We start from the raw sequence: 14,318 nt of genomic DNA, 5'->3' as shown, positions 1-14,318 counted from the left end.
TCGAACGCGCTGATGAAAGGCTGGGGTGACTTATACATGCCACAGTGGGTCAAAGGGTGAGGTGCGGAGCAAGATCTATGTTGAACCAAGGGAACCGGGTGGGGAAGGATGGGTTATGTGGCTTGGCATAAAGTTTAGCGCATACAAGTCCACTGGATCTTCGTAAATCTGCACTAATGATTGGAAGCTACCATATGCAATACGGCCACGGAATCAGTGCACATACTACAAGGCTGTTCAGTCCTCTGCTGGCCTTCCGCGATGTGACCAGGCCAAATCCAGCCAAAGGCGAAAAAGGGTCTGTGATGGTGGGCATGTACCATCACTGCAGAAAGTGGGTGCCCATCGAAGGGGTGAAGGACATCCAAGCAAAGGTTTGAGAGTTATTTTGGCGGAACATACTGCAGCGTACCATGGTGCGAGCTACGCTACCAGTGCTATACCAATGATTGTCAAGAACCATGAGGCCATGTTGGTTGCCATTGAAGTGGATCCACGCAAGGTCGCTGTCATTCATTACAAATGCAAAGACGATACTACTAGCGCATTCGGTAAGGGTCAAGGAACAAAAGACGTATGATTCATGCCTTCAGAAGCGAGAATTTGAGGTGTACAATACTGTCAAGCCAGCAGTCGCACAGGCGGCAGAACCGAGCTATAAGTTTGAAACGAGTCTTGCCGTCGAGCCTATTGGACCCTTCCTCAGGCCTCCATGGTCGTCCGGAAAGGCTCTGCTCTGACGTAGATAAGTAGTGAGTTCACCAGTAACCTGGTCCGGTGCATACCTTCTTCCGGCGCAAAGGTTGGGTGTCTTGGGTTTTGCGCCGCTCTCCGAGTCACATCCCTTTGAAGCAGATATGTTTTTGTCTGCTCACCATGTAGCCTAACGAGCTGTTATCACAGTCTGTTGATATAATGAGATAGTGCAACTTGAAACAGCATGAGTGCACATGCACCTGTTCTATCTGACCATAATCACTCCATGTCTAGTGACGCTCCATGGACACCTTTGAGCTCTGCCAGCTAGGTGAGGACGACGTCCGGGTATCCAGACCTTAGAACCGAATGAATTGCAACATGTCGATTCAGAAGGGATAAACAATCAGACTATTGTCAGAACTCGCAATGCTTGGTAGTCGGCTCAAAATGTCCTAGGTTGCCAAGTTGAGCGTAATGTAGAGAATTTCTTCTTTCCCATAGCCGTTGTTTGGTCTGGTTCGGTCAACTTCCTGGCAAAGCAACATCGCGGTAAGAGATAGAGAGTGTGCATTGTTTACTACGCCAAACAAAACCCACTTCCTCGCCTTCTTGCATGTCGTTCCACCCCTTCCCTTGCTGCCCTGGTCATCGATGCAATCGATTACATGCTACTGCAGCACCCTGCCTACTATCAAACAGTGTACCTCTTCGTCACACAAGTTGTTCAAATGCCTTGAACTCGACAACCAGCGGGATTTTCTTCGGGAAGATGTCAACGTCGTCATCGGTGCAGCACCTGGAGGGCAGAGTCAGGTAGTATAGTCTCTGCGGTACGGATCCGATGAGGATGGCTCGGCTTTAGGTATGCTCCAAATGAAGATACTCAGAGTCATTGTGTCCTGGCAGCAGAAGAATGGTAAAGCCTTGGTGGGCGTACTTCTTTCCGTCATTGGTTCACCACATGATGCTTCGCACGGCCTGAATAGTGTTATCTGGTGGCGCCAGCGTTGTGCGCATCGTTTACGGATGGAGAAGCAGGGTACAGAGACTTGTCGGTGCATGTGTTCTCTATTCTCCAGTGAATTATTGTCTGAATCATGTCGCAAGTGGAATCATTTCAGCAGTAGCTAGAGTCGTCTGAATGCCATTATCTCTGTCTCACTTTCACTGGCGCTTCTACATCATTGCCACTGGTAACCTCAATCAGGTGTTACTCGCTGCTGTCCTTGTCATCATTCGGGGTCTTGGCACGGCTCGATCCAGTCTCATCATTTTCAAAACATCACAGAACTGGTAAAGCTTCTGTTACTTCATGATGAGTCTTTTCATCCACCAATCTTTTATTAGGCATTGTAGAGGAATTTGGACTAGCATGACGAGGACTACTGGTCTTAGGCTTGTATCTTCTGTCATATATACTCAAAATACCATCTCTTTTCGTCATGTATAATCATTTGTGGTACCATTTCAGACTATCACAAATCAAGCCACCATCAAGAAGGACGTACTGGTGCATGGATTCGTCCGTGATCCCTCTACAGCAATGCACAGATCACCACGCCTTCCCCATGACATCTTGTCCTCTTACGACTCGCTCGCATTCTCATCTGAAAACATCTAGCTATCCATCCTCTATTGGAAGGTACGGCGGCCTTCAGTTTGTGCATACCATGTCCGCTAACCTGAAATCTTTAGAATCTTATTCATCGATGGCCGATAACACTTCTAACAACAGTCCCGTGAATTTGCTGTCGCTTGGTGCATTCTCCATGTTCTTCATGTGGTTAGCATTTACTAATACATGAGACAGATGGCGGTGGGATACATGGGGCATCTCAGCTCATCATTCTCGATGAGATCATGAAGCGTATCCAAGCAAAGAAGCAATTGACCGAGGTGCCGAAACCTTGTGAGTATTTCCATCTCATTAGAGGTTCCGGTACTGGAGGGTGAGTCACTTGGTCTAATGTTGACTCTGTGGAGGCTAATATTAGTCTTGTAGTCTCAATGCAATCATGCTGGGTCAACTGAAGATGTCAGCTGAAGATGCACTGCAAAACTATAACAAACTTGCAGCTGCTGTATTCAGCTCTGACAACCATAAACCATTTTACAAGGATGGAAAGTTCAAGGCAAGTACCTTGGAAGCACAGATCAAGGAGATTGTCAAGCATAGCCATGGGGGATATACTGGAGATGAGAGTTTGCTTGATCCAGATGCAGGAAAGGACTCAAGTGGCAATGTGTATGTTGATTCTGATTATATTCCTCTGCTCTTATACTCATCTCTATCAGGTTTGTCTGTGCCAAAACTATTGTCAATGTGGAATCCCCACAACGATTTCGAACATATGTGGGACTTCCCAATCAAGGCCCAGATTGCAAGATCTGGGAGGCTGTCCGAGCTACAACTGCAACTCCAACCATTTTTAAGTCCATCATGATTACTGATCCAGGAGAGATCAGTTCTTTATATATGGATGCAGGTCTTGGTCATAATAATCCTTCGAAGGAAGTCAGAGAGGAGGCAATGCAGCTATTTGGTAGTGATTGCCATCTTGAGGTGTTTCTCAGTATTGGTACAGGTCATCCTGGATCTAATGGGTTTCAGCGGCCAAAGAATATAGAGAAGATTCTATCTCTGCAGCTGATAAAAACTATTACAAATATTGCTATTGATTGCGAGTCTGTTGCTTTTGACTTTGCTAGACAATATAACAACAGTCTAGGAATATACTTTAGATTCAATGTCATGTATGGAACTGGAGCATTGAAAGTAGATGATTGGCAGAGAGGGGGAGATGTTTTAGCTCATACAAATGCCTACCTGAGAGATTCTGATGTAGTTAAAATGATTGACAAAGTTACAGAACATCTTTGTTCTAACTCTAGCTTGGAAAGACCTCACACATTAAGAATATTTGGTAGGTTTATTTATTTTATAAGTTTAAAGAGTATCTAAAGTCTAATACAAATGTAGCTGGACATACAACTTCATCTTTAAAGACTTTTATGGTTTTCTTGTCAGGCTCTATATCATCTCAATTTACTGGACGTGATAAATATCTTTCTAAGCTCAAAGATTACTTTGCACCACGTAAAGATATAAGAAAAAGACGACTTTTATTACTTCATGGAATGGGAGGAATTGGTAAAAGTCAAATTGCTTTAAAATTTGCTGAAAATGAACAGCATTTAAAATAGTAAGTTGTTTATAGTATTTTTCAAATAAAAAATTATTAATAAATTGTTTTTTTTAATTTGGCTTTTCTATTATATTTTGGATTGATATGATATCTGAGAGCACAGTTGTTCAAAGTTTAAAAGCTATTCAAACTCAATATAGTGATATAATATTAAAGTTATCCAATGCTCAAACAGATAATGAGAATGTAACACTTGATTGGATCTCTAAATTTTATAAAGATGAATGGCTTTTGATATATGATAATGCTAATCATTCTGATATCCACTTACTACAAAAATATTTACCTTTTGGACAAAGAGGAAATATTTTAATTACAAGTCGTAATCCATACTTAAAGTATATCACAAATCATAAGGAAATAGCTGTGCTTCAAATGAACTTAGAAGAAGCTATAAATCTGCTTTTAAACACTAGTGGATTAAACCATTCAATGACTAATGATACACTTGCAAATGCTATAGTTATAAAACTTGGTTTTATACCATTAGCAATTAATCTTGCAGGATCATCCATTCATTGTCATTATTATACAATTTCTGAGTATGTGAAATGTTTTGATAAAAATCGAAAAAATATATTATCAAAATATGATTTGTTTATAAATGAACAGAATATATATTATGTATGGAATTTAACATTAGAAGCAATTCAATATCAAGCAAAGAAAAATAACTCAAATGCAGTTAATGCACAATATACTTTGAAAATCTTAGAACTTTTTGCATTTTTCTACAATGAAAATATATCTGAGGAAATATTTAGTCGTGCTGCTTTAGCAACAGATATTGATGAAAATTGCATAATAGAAGAGAGTTATAGCAAGTTGTTGGAAGTCAATGATGATAATGAATGGAATTTTGAGACATTTCGAGGAGGCATGCATATTTTATTAGCTTCTTCACTTATAAAACGAAATGAAATAATGGGAACTCCTGTGTATTCTTTACATCCACTGGTACATGCATGGTGCTATGATAAATTGGAAGATCAACAAAAAATAAATCTTGTTAAGACTGCAATGATTATAATGGGAAAATCAGTACCAAAAACATGGAATAAAAAAGATTATATCTTTCTTCAAACATTAAGTTTACATCTTATAAAAAATGAGTATAAAAAAATCGATTATGTCAATAGGCAGCTTGAACAAGCATTTTTACAAGATGGAAATTGGAAAAAAGCTGAAGAATTACAATGCTTTATGTTAAAGAAATATAAAAATGATTTGGGAAAGAAGCATTTTGATACATTAAATACTATGAATACTTTAGCAATAACATATAGTCATCAAGGTCGATGGAAGGAGGCAGAAGAGCTGCAGTTGGAAGTACTCTCTTTACAGAAGCAAATATTAGAAGAAGAACATCCTGACACAGTGAGGGCTATAAATAATTTAGCAGCAACATATAGCATTCAAGGTCGATGGAAGAAAGCAGAAGAGCTGCAGTTGCAGATTCTGTCTTTCCGGAAGCAAATATTAGGAGAAGAACATCCTGACACAGTGATTGCTATGAGTAATCTAGCATTAACATATGGTAATCAAGATCAATGGAAGGAAGCAGAAGAGCTAAAGTTACAGGTACTCTCTTTACAGAAGCAAATATTAGGAGAAGAACATCCTGACACAGTGAGGGCTATGAATAATTTAGCAGCAACATATAGCATTCAAGGTCGATGGAAGGAAGCAGAAGAGCTGCAGTTGCAGGTTCTGTCTTTCCGGAAGCAAATATTAGGAGAAGAACATCCTGACACAGTGATTGCTATGAGTAATCTAGCATCAACATATGGTAATCAAGGTTGATGGAAGGAAGCAGAAGAGCTGCAGTTGCAGGTACTCTCTTTACAGAAGCAAATATTAGGAGAAGAACATCCTAACACATTGAGTGCTATAGACAATCTAGCAACAACATATAATGATCAAGGTCGATGGAAGGAAGCAGAAGAGCTAAAGTTGCAGGTACTCTCTTTACAGAAGCAAATATTAGGAGAAGAACATCCTGACACATTGAGTGCTATGAATAATCTAGCATTAACATATGATAATCAAGGTCGATGGAAGGAAGCAGAAGAGCTGCAGTTGCAGGTCCTCTCTTTACAGAAGCAAATATTAGGAGAAGAACATCCTGACACATTGAGTGCTATGAATAATCTAGCATTAACATATAATAATCAAGGTCGATGGAAGGAAGCAAAAGAGTTAGCATAGGTACTATCTTCACATAAGTAAATATTAGAAGAACAGTATTGTGACATACTTATAGATGATATATTCAATCTATAATAATAATACATATAAAATACATAGTTAAAAAATTCTCAGTCAAATTTAATAACTCATGAATTATTAGTAAATACATTCTTTCTTTTTATATTATGAGCCTACAACCTGTGTCTTCATCACAATTGCTGGGGCCCTTGCACCTCAGGACCCAGCAACCTGACTATAACACAGGTCTTCAGCTCATTGGAGCCCACTCTAAACCTGGCTTTTTATTTATTAAGTTTTCAGGCATTAGTTTAAAGAGAAAATATATTATCAGCATAATAAAGTCTCAGGATATATAATATTTGAAGTATTTGTATTTTTTTCTTTATCTGGAAAGAGAATTTGAATCTGTTGCCTAGAAGTGCAATGACTAAGTGCAACATAAAGCTACCCATAAGAGAAAATTGAAGTATGTAAATCTAATCCAACATAAGTAACTGCCTGGCCTTGAGACTTGTTGATTGTCATTGCAAAAGCCAGTCTGACTGGAAATTGATGATGTGAAAATGCAATTAGGAGTTCAGCTGCATCTCCATTGATTGTAATATGTGGAATAAAGACAGTCTTTCCTGCATGATTATCACTAAAAAGACAGCATTCTAATACATGAGGGTGAAAATGTGTTAGAATCATCCATATCCCATTGCATAGACCATTTGCTGGATCCAGGTTGTGAAGAAGCATAAGAGGACATCCAACTTTGAGAGCCAGGTTTACTCATGATAATCCAGATGCATTGAAGTTTTGAAGAAATTCAGCTGGATAAAGCATAGCAGCATCATCCAACTCATCCTCCATTATCTTATCAGAACTCCAATACACTGTCTCATGGCCTGGAAAAATATGTAAAACCTGTTGATTGATTTTATCAACATCATCATTAAGTTCAGACAGAATTGTTCATTCCAAAAAGAAGTGATCAGAGAATTGGTCAGCCTCAATGTTTGGATAAATGTATTTGATGAGTCCAGAAAGTGTGGAGTCTGTAAGTCTTGTGAAAGCAGGCAAAGAGATAGTATAATCTTCAGTGAGTCTTTCACCTGCACCAACAGTAAGCAGCTAGCATGCAAACTCAATATTTTCTGAAGTTTGATCTAAACACATGTTTTTCTTTAAGTGGATAGCTTGAATGTGAGACCATAAAGATGAACAATGAAATAAAGCTGCAACAATCTGCTCTCAGGATCCTTGTGGAACAACTGGCAATGTTTGCCAAAAGTCATCTAAGAGTGAAAATAAGAACATATTATTTATAAGAATTTTATATGGAAAAATCTATTTGGCTCCCCCAGGCAGTAGTTGCATAAGCTACTCCCCTTCAGGCACAGGTATGGCCACAGAGGTGTTGTTTTGATCCTACTCCCCCAGTCATCTTAGATACTATCATAGCATCAAGTTCATGTACTAGGCTCTGACCACTCTCCATACTGATGAGGACTTGAAATACTCTGAAAGAGTATTTCTTCTCTATTGAATGTCTTGGCAAATTTCTTTGTCTGCTGTTATTTCCAGTCTGCCAGGCCAACCAGTGGCTATGTTGTTGATGAGCTTCAAGGCTCTGTATGCTCAGAATTCATGGATTTTAGCATTATAATAAATGCTTTGTCCACTCAACAGACTTTTACTAAGTCAATGATTGCAATCACAGCAATACCCACTTTTACTGCCAAATATCCTTCCCAACTTGTTTTCTGCATCAATATGTGCCACTTCATTAATGCTGCCAGGCACCTGATTGCAGATCTCATGGATTTAGGACCATCATTGATCACCCAGCATAGCCATTGATGACATCAGGATCAAGCATCATTTAGAAGAATGCCACAGCTAAAGTACTGATTCCATGGCAAAAGACCTAATACCATGACCTTTCCACTCACTTTACTAAGGCTGTTACAATGCCAAGATAATGCTGCATGCATCTACTTCAGTACACTCACTCCAATGTCCTTTGCTGCAGCAATACAGCAACAAAAAGTCCATATGTCAGTGGAATTCTTTCTAATCACTAAGTCTATATGCAGTAAAACTGTGTGGGTGCTGTTACTTTAGAACTTTGGGAGCATGTGTTTTGTATCTGTAACATGCATGCCAATGGAACCTGATTCCAAACCTAACTCCAACAAACTGCATTCCAGAATCCTATAGATTCCAATTCTCAGTTTCTATTTCATATTCTATTTTATATTTCACCTCTTCATTTTAATTTATCAATAGCCTGACATCGGTAGTGAATATGTCATCAGACTCCATCAGCTACCAACCAGTAGACTACAACCTCTGACCACCCTAGAATGTAGACCACTCTGAGTAGGAACTAGATCAGACTCCTAAGTAGTATATAAGCCTTAGAATTACACTGTAGATACTCAGTTCAAATATCAACTTGGTTCAGCCCAATCTGTCTCTCTCTGACTCTAACTCTCACTCTCCAGTTTATGGAACTCTGATCCATTGGACTTATCTCTTATCTCGTCTCTGTCACTCCGTGGACTTCTGTCCATATTTATCTTAGGGCTTTGGCTCAGGGGTGATGTTGCTAATAGCTTTGCCTACACCTGATGCATTCCACAGCATTCTGCTATATGCAACTTCTGCTGCATTCCTATTAGCATGTTTCTAACAGTATATTTGAACTCAAACTCTTGAGTCGAAATTTCCTTCTAAAAAATCATGTCTTCTACTTTCACCCTCTCTCCAGAAACCAGCCAAAACTCCATGGCCAACAACTGAACCTATACCATGGATGATATCCCTGCTTCTGCCTCAAAAGAGGGTCCTCTTTCCTTTGGGTTAGATTCTGCTGTATCCCAATGCCCCTGTAGGGAATCTTACCTCCACAGTGGTTTCACTGCCTGCCAATCTGATGCTAACAGGTTGCCTAACCCCTTCCTAGCCCAGCAGTCAGAATCCAATGGCTGGAGCAAGTATTGAAATGACCCTCTGTGGAATCCACCTACATCCTTGTTTGATGATATCCAAAGTCAGGACAAGGAAGACAATCAAGGTTTGGAAGATGGGGACTTCAATCCTCATACTCCAATGAATGGCTGAGGATGCCCATTGGGAAACCCTGATGGTGGCCCACCCAATCCTGGTGGACCTGGTGGACCTGAAGGCCCTCCTAATAATAACCCTGGTAACAACCCTAACCCCCCTAATAACGATGCCCAGATCCTCATCCAACTCATGAATGTCCTCTGCAGCATTTCCAATGCTGTCAATGGCAACTGTCAGCATGCTGTACACACCAAGGTCAAGAAACCAGATACCTTTGATGGTTCGGACTTCCAAAAACTTAAAGCTTTCATTGTCTCCCTCCAGTTGAACTTCAACAACCATCCCAATGCATTCCAATTGAATACTGCAAAGGTCAACTATGCTATCTCCCTCCTTTCCGGTGTCGCCCTTGACTGGTTTGAACCAGATATCCTCCACCCTAATCACTGCAACCCTCCTGCTTGGGCATACTCCTATACTGCCTTCCTTTCAGAACTCCGAACCAACTTTGGTCCCTTCAATGCTGTCGGTGATGCTGAAGATGAACTTGAAAATCTTCAGATGCATGATGGAGACTGCATCATGAAGTATATTGTCAAATTCAATCAGTATGCTGCCATTATTGGTTATGGTGATAACTCCCTTCATCATGCCTTCTACCATGGTCTTTGCTCCTGCATCAAGGATGATATGGCTCATCATGGTGAAGAGGCTGGCTGTGGGCACCTGTGGAATAGTGAGCAGGCTAAAAGGCAAACCTCAAAAACCCACACACACACTCACACAACTACACAAACTACAATCACCCTTATAAGTTCTAGGAGGAGCAATTATTTCTAATGCGATCCAACTATACTTCAATATCTCTGAGAGTTTCTCTTATTCTCAATGCTCTTAGCAAAGCTAAGCTTTCTCTAATGAATTCCTAAGTCTAGGAACTTTTACAGAAAGGTCATTCACTGGCATGATGCAACCTTCAAGGCAGATTGGAGTTAAAATACACAAGGGACACTGATCCTGACAGAAACAGAGGCAATACATGCCGAAACTTTAGTGAGCTTGCTAAAAGAACATCACAGGCAAGCACTGACTTAGCCCACTTGCTACACAACTGTGTGTAGGGGTCCTCCAACTAACTCCAGCAGATGATCTCGACTCAAGAACACTTTAGAAGTGCTTGGAAACAGATTCAGAAATGAAACTTCGAACAGAACTGACACGGAACAGACTGAAACAGAACAGAACAGAACAGATCTCAGATTTCCACTTCAAAACATTCCCCAAACAGACTTATCACACTTAACAGAACAGAAACAGCATCACTGAATCATATTCACTCTGGCTAAGTTCTCTAAAGTCTTTCTCTAAAGGTTTCTCATATTTCTCTGAGTGAGCTCACTAACTCTATACAAAGCTCAAAGTCACAAACTGATCCTTTGCCACACCACTACTTTCAATGCATGCACTGGAACTTGGGGGCTCGAAACTTGGCTTCTACCTACTGTAACCAACCTACTTATACTACAGGGGAATGAGAATTACAAATGTCGTGCAGTACCCAGACTCCTACATGTGTAGCATGTTGCCACTGCCACCTTACTGAGCATCCAGGTCAGACTTCTCAGTTTTAGTCTCATTTCTATAGTGAGCTCACTGATGGGCCTCTAGGCTCTGTGTGGTCAGAATTCGCAGATTTATCAGGCTTTTCTACATCAGAGCACAGCCATTGATCTTCAGGCACTTTGATTGCAGATCCTGATTGATCAAATCCCATCATTGATCTCAGCACATAGTCACATCACCCTGAAATAACTCAATCTTGATGATGAGTTAGAGAATTATTTAATTTGCAACAGTCAGCAGTGGTTTAGAGGTTACTAAGACTGTTTAATTCGCTAAGCAAACCCCAGTGGATTGCTTGGTAAACTTGTTACAAAGCTTGCTTACTTGCAGTGCAATGCACAGTAATGCACAGTCTTTGTAGCATGCGGATTTGACTGTGCTCAACTCAGCATTGGTAAGGAAGGGTTAATCATGCCTTATTACTCAGTAATTAGTTTGCTTGTGTTATAAATCAACACAGCAAGGAACAATGTAGCTTACAAACCTGTAATTCGCAAACTAGTATAAAAAGTAGCTAACTAATTAGTTTAGAAAAAGGGAGGGCTAGGACAACTTCCTTCAACTCATCACTAGAGTTACCTATCCTTGTTCCCACTACTATATTGAAATATTTACTTCATGCTGCACCTAGGCAGCTTCATATATCATCCTTTCCCTCTCCTGTATTATTTCCTTCAAGGAAAATTCGCATTTCGACTTTGGCCTCTGTATAGCTATCAGAGAGTCATAACACCCTTGTAGCAAAGTTTGCTACACCCCTAGGAAGCTTTAGTCACTGCACAGAGGTGCCCCGACTAGACTCACTAGAACCATCCTTCAGATTCCGTGTCTGTTAGCACATACCGCACCTAGGTTTTGTGTTTCCGCCCATGGGAGTCATTAGGTTCATCATCGCTAAACGTTGACATGCATGCAATGCATTCATACATGTAATTTTGTGAATCCTGTGAATCCAAACATGTGTCAATCCACTAAGTAATATTAGAGTGCATACCCAGCATGGAGCGACACCTGTTGAGGCAGAAGTAGCATATAATAAAATAATCTGAGTGGAGCGCATGGCTTAGACTTAGAGCAGCACACTGGTGTCATTTAAGTGTGAAGTCTCAGTGCCCTGACTCACACCCTATGCATCCCTCAGCAGTGTCTCGCTCAAATAAAATACACTGAGAAGATAATATATTTACGAAGCTTCACGCAAGATTGATCTATGATGTGCAAACCCTGCCAATCTGGCAATCACCCAGAAACGTCATTCAGAACTGAGGACCACCCAGTCCGAGCCTCTTGAGAGGGCTTCGGCCGACACGAGAGAAACCCTGTACCCAGAATGAAATATTGAACTAAGAAAAGGTTGTGCAGCAACCAAATAAAAATACCAACTCACTAGCGATGTGTGCGACAGAGGACTTAAAAACAAGGAGCCAATTAGGAGAAATATTCCGCATGATGTGGCAACTCTAGACCTTGCCAAGAAGAAAGAGCAGCAGGTTACCAAGCACTAACTTGGATGACTGACTCAGAATATTAATTAGTGACCATGCATTCGACACATCACGGAGGGGAAATCGCTCCGGGGTGGAGTGTATCTATTTTCAATATTTCTATTTATATAATTAGCTGTAGATAAAAGTGTGGTAATTAGAAGTAGGTAGCAAGCTTTCGAACCCCCACAGTTGTGACACAAAGCAGAGAGCCTAGTGTGCAACCAAAGGACTGGTGTTTGTAGCTTCGAGCCAGAGAATATTATTGGATCTAGAATTATTTTGAAACTCTTGAGAGGTCATGAGGCATGCCTTGCTCACGTGCGACACTTAGCTTGATTCTGGACAGTAATTGATTGTGCTCAACTCAGAGAAATATTGTATTGTGATAACTTGAATGTGCATTTGTGTTTGCAGAATGTGTTTGTGAATTCTGAGTTGTTGCAAGTGGTAGAGGTTCGAACCCTTTGGCTTGTCAATACTCTTTGAGGGTTTTTGGTTTATTCCTAAGTAGCATAGGTTCAAACCCTGTGGCTTGTGGACATGTTTCTGTGTTTCTGTGTCTCTGGATTGCATAGGTTTGAACCCTGTGGATCTACAAAAGGTTTCTGAAGTGTTTTCTGCTTAGAGCATGAAGCTTTAAGTCATGTGTAGTTTGTTTGATGGGTTGTGGCCACCTGTGTGTCATGTGTAATGTCAATTGAGGGTTGTACATTCTTGTGGGACGTTTGTGGGCTTGTGAAATATTACTTTCACCTCAAGGCTGAGCAATATGAACCTCCTGTCCTAAAAGCATTTGGACTTAGAGAATTCTTTTGAGCTAGCATGCTATTATATCTTGAAGAGTGCAAGACATCTTTTAATTCTATTGTTATTGTGTGCTTGCATCACACATCTCCCCCGAACTACTGAGATTCTGTGTGTGTGTGAGTGTGAGAGTGGGTGTGTTTAGTGTGTCTATGCTATCGCATTTCGAGCTTGGCATGCACAGAGCCTCTTCAACGTGTGCCAAGAGGTGCTCTCCTGACACCTACAGGCTTGTTCTCTAATGACTGACAGGTCTAGGCACATGGAACTATCAGTTCTGGCATATGTCTTTCAAGACTTCTTGCTTGGATTCACAGAGGCTTCTCATAGACACGGCAACAAATGAGTCTTCGAACAATGGTACTCAGAACAATGGAACGTGGGCTCATGGACTTCAGCTGAAGACCATTGCCCAAGTTCGTGCTGGTGATATCTGTCATCTCACTTAAGGATTTCCCTGGATTTTCAGGTATGGCATGTCACAGTTAGCAAGCATGCTAAGTATTTCTCAGTGTCAATGCAATCTTCAAGGTTTTATCTAGCTCCCATGAGTGTGCTTGTAAGTTAGAGCATAATGCATTGGGTATAGGGTTTGGCCTTCTCATCATGCATGTGTTAGCGACCGATTACACAAACAAGATCAAACAACTAGGCATGACTTGCACTTCGGTCAGGCGCCTTATGTTGCTTGCAGGTTTATGTGCAGGGAGCTATCGCTTAGTTGAGCGAGAGTGAGTGCAGACTAAGTTATCGGGTGAATAAACTTTAGTTCGAGACTGAGGTTTAAGACCTGCAGTCGAGCTACTTAAATACAGTTTGGGTCGTGCTAAATATACTACAAGTGTCTGCAACGGTATGGTAAACGTACTGAACCCTCATGGTAGAATGCGATCAAGTCCGGAGAATTGGCATAGCGAGATTACAAGAGAGCCAATAAGATAAGATAAAGCGCAAAATCGTAATATTACCCCCCTGTTAAGGCAGTCGTCCCGACTGCGAAGTAGTTTGGTTTTGGAAGATAGGCTCCTACAAGCGAGGGTGCGTTTGGTTTTACCAGGTATTCTTGTATCGCCTGTACCAAGGGGTGGTCGACTTCTGATTCGGTTACTGACTCTGTTTCTGACCAAGAGTCGGATTCATCACCTTCCTCCCACCAGTCCATGGGTGGGCGAGTGATGAACGAGACTTGTTCGAAGTCTTCGATGGCCTCTCTGGCATTGTCCAAGTCTTG

General features: G+C 40.9%; 4 protein-coding genes across 4 annotated transcripts; all 4 read left to right on the top strand.

Moving 5' to 3' along the window:
* Window positions 1-176: 176 nt before the first annotated feature.
* On the top strand, window positions 177-380 carry EV420DRAFT_1280848 (uncharacterized protein; the record flags this gene model as incomplete). The annotated part of the gene is made up of 1 exon (XM_060468223.1): window positions 177-380. One exon carries the CDS (start codon window positions 177-179, stop codon window positions 378-380), a length of 204 nt encoding a protein of 67 aa, XP_060322487.1.
* A 1,989-nt stretch (window positions 381-2,369) lies between these two features.
* EV420DRAFT_1670124 (acyl transferase/acyl hydrolase/lysophospholipase) lies at window positions 2,370-3,627 on the top strand (the record flags this gene model as incomplete). Its single annotated transcript, XM_060479042.1, has 5 exons — window positions 2,370-2,457; window positions 2,510-2,648; window positions 2,702-2,944; window positions 2,995-3,562; window positions 3,592-3,627. 5 exons carry the CDS (start codon window positions 2,370-2,372, stop codon window positions 3,625-3,627), a joined length of 1,074 nt encoding a protein of 357 aa, XP_060322486.1.
* A 497-nt stretch (window positions 3,628-4,124) lies between these two features.
* EV420DRAFT_1226415 (uncharacterized protein) lies at window positions 4,125-4,487 on the top strand (the record flags this gene model as incomplete). Its single annotated transcript, XM_060466509.1, has 1 exon — window positions 4,125-4,487. A coding segment is annotated over one exon (363 nt), but the record flags the coding sequence as incomplete, so codon positions are not given.
* A 678-nt stretch (window positions 4,488-5,165) lies between these two features.
* EV420DRAFT_1623427 (uncharacterized protein) lies at window positions 5,166-6,113 on the top strand (the record flags this gene model as incomplete). Its single annotated transcript, XM_060475939.1, has 2 exons — window positions 5,166-5,694; window positions 5,719-6,113. 2 exons carry the CDS (start codon window positions 5,166-5,168, stop codon window positions 6,111-6,113), a joined length of 924 nt encoding a protein of 307 aa, XP_060322484.1.
* Window positions 6,114-14,318: the final 8,205 nt, after the last annotated feature.

Source organism: Desarmillaria tabescens (assembly GCF_030435595.1).
Source record: "Desarmillaria tabescens strain CCBAS 213 chromosome Unknown EV420scaffold_116, whole genome shotgun sequence".
NCBI lineage: Eukaryota > Fungi > Basidiomycota > Agaricomycetes > Agaricales > Physalacriaceae > Desarmillaria > Desarmillaria tabescens.
The sequence above is the reverse complement of the archived record's forward strand: the minus strand, read 5'-3'. Positions and strand labels throughout refer to the sequence as shown.